At 59.3% G+C, this 10,778-nt stretch overlaps 3 protein-coding genes across 3 annotated transcripts in view; 1 reads left to right on the top strand and 2 right to left on the bottom strand.

Annotated features, from left to right (window-relative positions):
* VOLCADRAFT_97339 (uncharacterized protein) overlaps positions 1-7,202 on the bottom strand; it is a gene marked incomplete at both ends in the record, with an annotated part of 10,701 nt that extends 3,499 nt beyond the window's left edge. The window contains 8 exons of the mRNA XM_002956305.1: positions 3,793-3,900; positions 4,109-4,395; positions 5,325-5,405; positions 5,453-5,523; positions 5,766-5,903; positions 6,084-6,159; positions 6,550-6,639; positions 7,029-7,202. Of these exons, the coding sequence (XP_002956351.1) occupies positions 3,793-3,900; positions 4,109-4,395; positions 5,325-5,405; positions 5,453-5,523; positions 5,766-5,903; positions 6,084-6,159; positions 6,550-6,639; positions 7,029-7,202 (1,025 nt within the window). The remainder of the gene's footprint in view (positions 1-3,792; positions 3,901-4,108; positions 4,396-5,324; positions 5,406-5,452; positions 5,524-5,765; positions 5,904-6,083; positions 6,160-6,549; positions 6,640-7,028) is intronic.
* Positions 7,203-7,881: 679 nt separating this feature from the next.
* Positions 7,882-8,497, bottom strand: VOLCADRAFT_97338 (uncharacterized protein; the record flags this gene model as incomplete). Its single annotated transcript, XM_002956304.1, has 3 exons — positions 7,882-7,995; positions 8,177-8,330; positions 8,451-8,497. The coding sequence occupies 3 exons, from the start codon at positions 8,495-8,497 to the stop codon at positions 7,882-7,884; spliced, it is 315 nt and encodes a 104-aa protein (XP_002956350.1).
* Positions 8,498-9,000: 503 nt separating this feature from the next.
* Positions 9,001-10,778, top strand: part of VOLCADRAFT_121513 (uncharacterized protein) — a gene marked incomplete at its 3' end in the record, with an annotated part of 3,247 nt that continues 1,469 nt past the window's right edge. The window contains exons 1-4 of the mRNA XM_002956363.1: positions 9,001-9,094; positions 9,210-9,271; positions 9,456-9,671; positions 9,975-10,145. Coding sequence (XP_002956409.1) covers positions 9,486-9,671; positions 9,975-10,145 — 357 coding nt within the window. The 5' untranslated portion in view covers positions 9,001-9,094; positions 9,210-9,271; positions 9,456-9,485. The remainder of the gene's footprint in view (positions 9,095-9,209; positions 9,272-9,455; positions 9,672-9,974; positions 10,146-10,778) is intronic.

The following is a 10,778-nucleotide window of genomic DNA, read 5'->3' as shown; positions in this document are numbered from 1 at the left end:
TCCAAGCCTTTATAAGTCTCTGTTGTTTATCGGTAACAGTACCTCAGATTCACACGTTTACGCCTAGGCAAAGGGGCTTTCGGTGGTAGGTCGCGGATTTCCCGAATACGTGTAACGGCTAATGTCTCCTTAGTCGTGTCTGCTAGGTCCCTGTGAGATAGCGTCTCACCAACAGGTTATGAGCCCCGTGCATCGTGCCCCGTGCCCCGTGCCCCGTGCATGCGGCGCCGACCAAACGCGCCGTCAGTGCGCTCGGCGCTGCGGAAGACAGAGCCGGCGGAGGTACCAGCGCTAGCAGATTTGCCGCCGGCGCCAGCAGCAGTGACGCCGGCGGGGACCAGCCGAACGGCGCCGGCAGCAGTGACACCGGCGGAGACCAGTCGAACGGCGCCAGCAACGGCCAAGGGCAGCTGGGCGCCCTTGAGTGCTCAGCCGCCGAACTCGCAGCAGCACAGCGCCTGCACCGCCAGTTCGGCCACCTTGGTTACCGGGCGTTGGAGCAGCTTATCACCAAGCAGCTGGTACATGGACCACGGGTCACTCCCGCGGCGCTGCGTCAGGCGGCAGAGGGTGTCTGCGAAGCCTGTGTCACAGCGAAGACTACAGCTACAGCTCACGTCAGCCGCGGTAACCGGCCTCAGCATGTCCTGGAGGTCGTACACTCTGACCTGTGCGGGCCCATGCCGACCACGGGCCGAGGAGGGGCTCGCTACTTGCTAACGCTGCTGGACGGTGCCTCCGGTCTGTCTGCCGTTCGCACACTGGTTAGCAAGAACCAAGTGGGCGAAGCGCTGCAGGACATGGTGACACAGCTGGAGGCTCGCAACCCGAACGGTGCACGGGTCCGCACCCTTCATAGTGATAACGGTGGCGAGTTTGTCGCCGAGCAGCTGGCACAGTGGCTACACCAGCGCGGCACTGCGCATACCCACTCGGCGCCGTACACTCCGGAGCAGAACGGTGCAGCGGAGCGGCTCAATCGCACTCAATCGCACGCTCCTCGACCGTGTGCAGGCTATGCTGTACGATGCCGCGCTCCCGGACAGCTTTTGGTCGGAAGCTGTGCTATACGCCAACCTCCTGCGCAATGTTTCCCCCTCTCAGGGCCGGGAGGCTACGCCGTGGGCAACTTATCATGTCGTCACCCCCGACGTCAGTCACCTGCACACATTCGGCTGCCTGGCATACGTCCGCGTCCCAACCAGCCAGCAGGTTAAGCTCGGTCCCCGCGCAGAGGCGGGAACCTACCTAGGACCGGAGCGCGGCACGGCCGCCCACCGCGTCCTCGTCGACGGTAAGGTGACTGTTAGCAGCGACGTCACCTTCGATGATGACCTCCGCGGCCTGGCGTCTCAACGGGCGGGCACCTCCTTCGGCGCTGGCCCCGCCCGTCCTGGCAGCGGCGACCCCGTCGGCGGCTCTACACAGCCCGCCACACCGCCACCTCCAGTGGTTGCATCGCCCCCAGTGAACCCAGCGCCCCCCCCCCGCCCCAACACACGCAGCCAACGGCAACCTCTTCACCCGCCGCTGGCCACGGTCTGCCCAGCCAACAACAGCAGCGGCGGCGGCGGAGATTTGGGCAGTCCACCGCTGCTTAACAAAGCGTCGGGAAGCACAAATTATGCTGAGGCAGGCGACGGCAATGCGGGCGGCGGAGGCAACAGCACGGTGCAGGAGCCGCGCAGTTATGAGGAAGCGGTGGCGAGTCCGCAAGCGGACAAGTGGAGAACTTCGATGGATGACGAGATTCTGTCGCAGCTCTCCAACAAGACCTGGGAGTTGGGCACGCCGCCACCCGGTGCACGCATCCTGGACTGCCGCTGGGTCTACAAAATCAAACAGGAGCCAGGCGGTGAGGTACGCTACAAGTCGCGTTTAGTGGTGAAAGGCTTTGAACAGCGAGCGGGCATAGACTATGGAGAGCTGTTTGCGCCCACTACGCGTGCAGCCTCCCTGCGGGCACTTCTAGCTGTGGCAGCTGCCAGAGGTATGACGGTCCATCAGATGGACGTCAAGACGGCCTTCTTGAACGGTGACCTGGCAGAGGAGCTGTGGATGCGACAGCCCCCAGGTTACAGCAACGGCGACCCGTCACAGGCGTGCCGGCTGTTAAAGTCTGTTTACGGCCTCAAGCAAGCCCCACGTTGCTGGTACGAGAAGCTAGCAGCGGAGCTGGGCAAGCTAGGCTATGAACCGTCTGCGTCCGACCCCGCGCTATTCGTCAAGCGGGGGTCCGATGGCTCAATCGATGTGCTCGTGCACGTTGATGACATGCTGGTGGCGGCGGACAACCCGCAGTTGGTTGCGGCCGCCAAGGCGGCCATAGCTGGTTGCTTCGCTGTACGAGACCTTGGAGAGGCGCGCTACTACCTCGGCATGGAGATCGTCCAGGACCGCCGCAACCGCAGCATCATGCTCACGCAGCAGTGTTACGTGGAGCAGCTGCTTCAGCGCCACAGCCTGGAGAACGCCAAGCCACGTGCCACCCCGCTACCCCAGGGTACACGGGTTCTGCCAGCCAGTGACACCCAGCCGATATTGACGGACAGCAGTGGCTACCGCGCGCTGGTGGGAGAACTAAACTACCTCGCTACCAGCACACGCCCAGACATCGCACACGCTCTGAGCATGCTGGCGCGGCACATGTCCGCCCCCACCAAAGCGCACATGGGGCTCGCTCTGGGTGTGCTGCGTTACGTCTCTGGCACTCGGGCGCTTGGTCTACGTTACTGTGGCGACGCCAGCAATTTCTGTGGGTACAGCGATGCAGACTGGGCCGGCGACCCAACCACCCGCCGGTCCACCACTGGCTACGCTTTCTTGCTCGGTGGCGCGGCGGTCAGCTGGAGCAGTCAGTTGCAGCGCACCGTAGCTGCCTCCTCCGTGGAAGCCGAATACCAGGCCGCAGCAGCAGCCGTGCGCGAGGCGTTGTGGCTGCGCAAGCTGGCGAGCGATCTGGACCTTTCCCCGGGTGCTGTCAACGTCCAGCTGGATTCGCAAGGCGCGCTCAGCCTCGGCAACAACCCCATCACGTCGGTGCGCTCCCAGCACATCGACGTGCACCATCACATCCTGCGCGAGAGGGTCGCGCGTGGTGAGGTGAAGCTCAGCTATTGCACCACCGACGACATGGTGGCTGACATCCTAACCAAGGCACTGGGCGAGGTCAAGTTCGTGCGCTGCCGCACAGCGCTGGGCGTCACTTAGATCGCCAGAGGAGGAGTGCTGAGGGCTTTGAGGAATTGTTTTGAGCTAGGCTTTAGGGGGGTGCTGAGGGTGCGTGAGCAGGCGCCCGAATGGGCAGGTCAATGCCCGAAGGGGCGCCGTAGGCAGTGCGTATGGTGCTGTACGGCACTGTTTTCCCTGTTTGTGTTTGAACAGCAGCACCAGACCGCATAGCCATCAGGCTGAAGGCTGGCAAGCTGCGTTTGTGTTTGTTGAGTGGTGAGCAGTCGGCCTGGACCGCGGACTTGGTGGCCGAGCTAGCTCGTCGGTGCTAACAATTTGTAGTAAGGCCCCTAGTGCGACACGAGGGGGCGTGTTGATGCGAAGGGTTGCCGTGTCGCCCTGTGGCCTGCTTGGGTAACTTGTCAGGCTGTCGTGAGTAACAGCTGTGGCCGGTCTGAGGTCGCATGTTAGACTGAGTAACAGCTTTGGACCAACAGCTTTGGACCTGTCTCGGGAGGCCCGTCATAATGGCTATTAGGTTCTAGCGTACTGATAGCTCTCGTCCTTTGGGATAGGCTTTCCAAGCCTTTATAAGTCTCTGTTGTTTATCGGTAACAGTACCTCAGATTCACACGTTTACGCCTAGGCAAAGGGGCTTTCGGTGGTAGGTCGCGGATCTCCCGAATACGTGTAACGGCTAATGTCTCCTTAGTCGTGTCTGCTAGGTCCCTGTGAGATAGCGGCTGGAGGGGGGACGGGGAGAGAGGCCAAATTTGAAGGAGGGACAGAGAGAAGAAGCTGCTGCTGCTGCTGCTCCTAAGGACCGGCCTCTGGCTCCAGGAGGAGAGTCCGCCTCCCCGGCTCGTCCCTCCACGATGGTTCTTTTCCTGATCCATATCGCCACCAGCACCACAACCAACAACTACACGCAGCTCACTTTCGAGGCTCCAGCACCACCACAGATCGCTCGCCGCCCGCCGCCGCCAGCAGGCCCGCACCGGCCGGCCCCAACACACCACCACCTGGCCCCTGATGGTGATGCTGCTGCTGCCGCGGCCGTCCCGTAGCGGCGGTAATGGCCGTGCCGCCGCCGCCGCCGCCGCCGCTGCCGGTAACGGCGGCGGACAGCCAACAGAGGCTGTAAATAGGGAACCCTCCGCCGTACACACCTATCCGCTGCACGCAACCACCACGCTCGCCCTGCCGTACATCCCACAGTGAAACCTGCTAGCAGTATGGGGTGGGTCAGGCAGGGAGAGAGTGATCAGGTGCGGACGGGGTGCGGTGAGTCAGGTACGGCACCAGCTGGAGTCTCGCGGATTCCCGTACGCGAGGCTAGCCGAAAGGAGCCAAACCACTTTTCGTCCCGAATCATCACTACAGCTAGGTGCGACAGCCCTTGGCCCCTGCGCCCTGGCCTCCATCCAGCCGCAGGACGAGCCGTGAGAAGACCCTGGCGCTACCTTGAAGTGTCGTGGTCGTGAGCCATCAGCAGGTAGGCCCGCTTGAGGTCCGCTCCCCTGTGCCCCCACGCCACAAACCCCGCACACGCCCCCCCCCCGAAACATCCCTCAACACCCCCAAGAAGGGGTCGCCAGGTGAAGGGAGATTTCACCGGCTTTTGTTCCCTTTTGCCACACCCTAGTGTACCACCCCCGCCCGTCCATCCCGACAGGACCCACCGCCCCCACCCCCGCCCGGTCCCACTCCCCTTCCCCCTTCCCTCCGCGCCCGCGCCCAGGTTCGTGTGTTCCCCTCGGTCAACCCCCTGTCCCCTCCCCCCTCCCCCCTGCCCCCTTCCCCCTGCCTGCCTGGTGCTCCTCAGCGACGGCCAGCAGTCCGTCGACAGCCTCACCACAGCCGCTCCAAGGGGCCCCGGTGCCCAGGTAGGTCAGCGCAGTGGGGCACTGCAGTGGGGCACATACAACAAATACTCAAGCCACAGCCGGGAGGAGCCCTCGAGGAAGTCCTCTTAGGCGGAGCCAACACAGAAAGAACACGGGACGCTTGCACACAGGCTGGCGCATTGAGTGCTAATTAACGTAAATCATGGCCCACGACGCCACATCATGCCGCCAGGATGCCACGACGAATACACCACGAATGGCACCATCCGTTTCGTCCCCACGTCGTTTCGCATCTTGCATCCCGACCTGAATGGTATGCAGAGTCCGCAGCCTGGCGCCGTCCCGGTACACCCCCACGTCACGCAGCCGCTGCCGGGCAACCGCCACCTCCAACATCGGGCCACAGGAGGGGTAGACACCGTCTTGCTGCGCACCTCCACCTCCACCTCCCCCTGCCGCCACCTCCCCAGGCGAGCGGACTGCCAGGCCCGTCCAGCCGCATTCCCTGGAGCGAGCGAATGACGTGGGACAGAGAGGAAACGACCCGAACATGGAGGTGGGTGACTAGATGGCTGGCTGGCTGGCTGGCTGGCTGGCGGATTGGTAAATCGTGCCAAAGCACGAGACGGGGATGCAGGTGGGTCAGGTGGGTCAAGGTTGGGTTGGTTGGCCCCGGCAAGGGACTCACTGTACCTCACCCTCTGTAGGATGGTTCGAGGGTCAGTAGGCCCCGCCACGCGGACGCACCACCACCACCCTCCTCGCTGTCCTGCTCCTGGGCCCCAGGCTGCCCGCCAGGACCCGGACCCGGACCCTGCGTAAGAGGTTCAGCCAGCACCCGGGTGTTGCCCACCGCGTCCACCGCCGCCAGGATGTGGTGTTGCCCTGAAGGCGGAGGGTGCGGACGGAGCCGTGTGCAGGCGTCAAGGAAACAACAGGATGGGGGTAGGGGTCTCTCTAGGAGATGGGGCCCAGTACGGGACACAACAGGAGATCAAGAGACGGCAGCAGGAGCAGGAACGGCGAGTGCTCCCCAGCTCCAGCGCAACCCCCGTTATGCCGTACCGTGAACGCCGGCGTACAGTCCTTGCACCTCCGCTGGCATGTGCGACAGGAGCTCCAGCTGACGAACGTGGCCAACCTGCATGTGTTTTGTGCCGTACCGTCATGAGGTTGCGTAAGTTTTGATGTATTGAGTTGTCCATGCCGTCCACGCACGTGTCCTGTGTCTGGACACACACGGCAACGTTTAGGTATATCCTGTTTTCCTGTCTTCGTCTCTCCATCGCCTCCGAACCTGCCCCCTGTTCCTGTCCCTGCTTTAATCCTCTGTCGTCTGCCGCGATTCAGGCTGCCATGCCGCTGTATCTCAGGCCGCCGCGCCTTTCCTAGACAGATGCAACATGTGCGAAGGCGCAACGCAGTGCCTGGAAAGGGCCCTTGCCCGTCCTGCATACCTCTCAATTTACTTCTGGAGTCTGTTCTACCTCCGAAACCCCGTCCCCACCTTCGCGGGCTGTTCCAAACCCACCTGTGCGCTGCGGGGTATTAGAACGCCTTCCTTGCCCTGGTCTACACCCTCCCACGAGGGCGAACACGTTGCCGCCAGGTCCAGAGACACCTGGATCCGACGTGAGGCGCGTTGTTGGATAAGGGGAATTAGGAGGTGATGTGGAAGGAAATGATACTAAACAAAATGCAAAGCCCGGGGGAAGTTGTGGGGAAAGGAGGCTTGAAGCACAAGCGATGCCCAACTCCACAGGCGAACGGGAGCCGAGCCGCAACCTCTTACCTCATATACGTGTTGAGCGTTTGCGACATAGGCTAAGCAGCGGTCTCCCACGACCTGTATTCCAGGCAGATGCTACGTGAGTTTGTCAGTGCATGGGCTGTTAACCGTCCTGTTCTAAAATCGCATCTAACATACAGGAAACCCAACCAGATCGGGATGACTCCAATAATTTTCCCCTGCTGGCTTCAGAGCCAAGCTCGTTCTGCTGTGTGGCGCACCCGTAATGCAACTCGGTTAGCTTGTATGGCACCTGGCGTGAAGCTCTGCGGTAGCTTCAGGCTATATTTTAGTAGCGCTTCGGCTTGAAGGTCCGGGCCTATGGCTTGGAGCGCTGTGATATTTTTTGCTCGTTTTGACGGCCGGTGTTCCAAGTTTGCTCCCTGTTCTGCCATTGCTCCCAATACGAATCCGCTGTGTTAAACTAAACCTAGTTAAATAACACGAAAAGTGCCCGCAACCAATCCAGATTAGCCCGATCGATGATGTTAAGTCGTTACCTAACCGATAAATCTGTTGCACCGTGACATGATAGGAAGTTGGACGTACGGCGAGATATAGTTGAACCTTCAACGGGAACCAAAAGCTTCCCAGGCTCTCAGTTTACAAGCCAAAACAACGCCCTCTAGCGGGCATAGCTTGGCCCACCACCATCCTGCAAGGATATCGTGTCATTTTCACAGCTCGTACGCTGTCCCCGGGGCCAACTCTGAAACGGTTTGCCGAGCACAACGGCACAGCTCATGGCCAGAATGCATAAACCCAGGCCCTTGAATCGCTACCAGCGACATATATATCACATTCGTTATTGCCTCATTCGCATGTAGCTCCCCCGTCACACAACACGCCATGGCTTGCACGCCGTCGCGCACCGAAGGACGTGAAATCTCCGCGCCGTCCGGGCGTGGAAAATACAGATATTCCCCGTTGCGTCGCCTATGACAACCGTAAAACCCTCTGCCACACCGCAGATGCTACGTGGTCGGCAGCATAGGCCGCGCACGCCCCCTGCCAGGTTGTTCCCTTCCCCTAGGTACCTCCGCTCACGCCCCATCCAGGCGGCCTTGTGTTGACTTAGTATTTCAAAAAGGAGAACCTTGTCACAAACACCAGTATGAACAACTCTAGTATCATTGGAAGGACATTGAAGATTGCGAAGAATGCCGCGAATGAATCGTAGTTCCAGTTCTGCGTGTACGAAGGTCAGGGTTAGGGTGCGTTGAGCAGCAAACGATTTTTCCTAAAGATAAGAGAATTTCATGCAAAGCAGCGGAGGAAAGCTACTTCTAGCCAAAAGCTCCGAGGACTCCAAATCCTAGCTTTGGGCTTGTATGGATCAAAAGTTCAACCGTGTGAACCGCCAACTCACGTCTGTGTAGAAGAGGACGACCAGAATCGTGCCCACGAAGTGTGCAAGTATGTTTAGGCCCATGACTACTGGAAAAAACATGGATATCCCCAGGAACAGAGAAACATAGTCCACGGCGAAGCAGCCGATGGCGGCGTAGCATAACCCAGTGATCCTGAAAATAACGCCCCGGGTAGGGGTAGGGTTATGGACTGTGTTCCGACGTTCCGAAGCCATGAAGTCATGTAAACAGGCAAGGTCAAGGTCTTTAAAATTAAAAGGAGCTGTCACTCACTGTTTCTTTCGGGTGTCAAATAGCGAGTCCGTCGCAGCAATTTGCATGTTACCAACGACAGCTTCCACATCGAAGAGTACTGTGAGGATAGCCACAAGATGTGCCGTCTTACATAGAAAGCGAGATGGTAAGGTGACCTGTGGGGCGCTAGTGCTGCGTGAGCTTGCAGCAAGACCGAGCTGTCCGTGGAGTACCTCCGCACCTCCTCAGGTCTGAAAGGTGCCATTTCCGTTCTAGCAGGTAGTAATTCCTCTGTAACAGCAGCAAACCTCGTGAGAAATTTTTTGTCGCTTTGTAAAGGCCGTCAACAGTACTTTGAGGATAGACACAGAACTTTGCCCAAGTCTGGATCGTACACCTAACACCTCATCAATTGTACACATATGCACAGCTTTTGGTGGAATTAGGGTAGGACCAGGTTATGCAAAGGACTCTCAGTGACAGCTCAAGTACAACAAAAAAGGACGTGCAACGGATACGAATACATTAAAATTTAGCAGGTATTTATTAGCATTTCTGCACATGAATTAGAATCACAGAAATGGATAGATGGATTGACGCGGACGATGATATATCGGCCCGGTCGCGGAGCACTCAAGGACGTGTCGCGAGGTTGGGGCTGGCCGGCTTCGTCCAGTCTCAAGGTTGTTACGTGCTAGTAACCGTTCGCAGAAACGTTATCCGCCTTTACGAAGAGTTCCCATAAGCAGCTCAGGTGCCATGGCCCTCTGCGCGTGACCGCGTGACGACTCTATGCAGGAACTTTGGGTACCGAAAATGCCCAGACGTTTGGGAAAATTGAGGTGGTGCAATCTAAGCGGGTGCGTTCCAACCGGGGCCCAGTGGAATGGGTCGCTCCCGTAAAAAAACCTTAACCCTAACCCCTCAAACACACATTAACCCCAACCCCTCAACACCAACAAAGCATAGCCCCAGTCGATCTCCTTTCCACGCGCCATGCAGCAATTGCCCAAGTTCAGCGTCCCTATGCCTGGCTGACCGCAGGAACAACGCAAAGCGGAGGCGACCCGGTTGATGCCGCCACCCAAACTGGCCGGCGCACTCGCCGAAGCCGCTCCGCTGCCTCCCGTGCAGTCCATTCCCGCGGCCTCAGGGCCCCCCAAGTGCCCGGTTCCGGACTGGGCCGTGGAACCGCCCGCGGGCTCCCGTCTCCTGGTCTACAAGGACGGTCAGGTCATACAGGAAGCCCCGCTCGCCAAGGTGGGGTAGGTCTAGGGGACTTTCCACATACAGACATACATACAAACGGACGTACATACATTCGGTACAACCTAGTTTCTATGACCATACATACATACATACATACATACATACATACATACATACATACATACATACAACATGCAAATGGACGTACGCAATCATCTGAAATGATCCCGCCCCAAATCATTGTCATGGTGATCTCCCCTCTCCGGATCCCGTCTTCTTCCATCTCCACTCCCACTTCACTCCATCCTCCGCTCCCCCACCCCAACCCCGCGCGCACGTAATCCCGGGATCCAGATTGTGACGGTGTTTGGCCGCGTGGATGCGCTGGCGGATGTGGTTTTGGACCACCCCTCCATCAGCCGCCAGCACGCCACCGCCGCCTTCCACGGCGCCCGCGGCACCTGGCTGGTCACCGACATGGGCTCAACGCACGGCACCTTCGTGGGGGGGAGACAGCTGGCAAAAGTAAGAGACCGGGCCGCTACCCACGAACCGCGCGTGTGTGTGTGTGTGTTAACCCACATGTTTTGAGATGATCCAAGCCGCGAAGCTCGCAGGAATTGGCGGGGGAATGATATGCGGATAGCTCTCTGCCTGGTGCGTGTTTGTTTGGAATCTATTTGAGCAGTTTAATCCTGGGGGGAACTGAGACCCCCATGAGGAGACTTAAAACAGGTGACGCGAACCGCCGAACGCGAAGGCGTGGAAGCAGTAACATAACACGTGCCACGTATCGTGTATTATGCGTATACCTCATATATAAATATTATCGCACCTTACACCTTGTCGTGAAACGTGTAAAAGATTTTTGTGTGTACGCATAATACATCATGCATGGTACATGATGGCCTTTTACAAATGATCCGTGAAGCCGAAAAGGCACTTCCCCCGGGGGACTAAGGGGAAAGCTGCTCCGTGCGCCCATCCGGCCTCTGGTGACCTCTTTCCTGCGGGCCCTGTCCGCGGCGCTCCCCCCCACTTTCCTGAAGTCCCCGGGGCCTCCCCACCCAGCACTAACGCTAGCCCGTCGGCTCCTCCCCCCCCGGGTGCGGACCTCCAGAACGACCCCACGGAGCTGGCCCCGGGTGTAAAGCTGCG

This window comes from Volvox carteri (genome assembly GCF_000143455.1).
Source record: "Volvox carteri f. nagariensis unplaced genomic scaffold VOLCAscaffold_60, whole genome shotgun sequence".
Classification (NCBI taxonomy): Eukaryota; Viridiplantae; Chlorophyta; class Chlorophyceae; order Chlamydomonadales; family Volvocaceae; genus Volvox; species Volvox carteri.
Note: the sequence above shows the minus strand (reverse complement) of the source record. Positions and strands in the feature narration are given on the sequence as shown.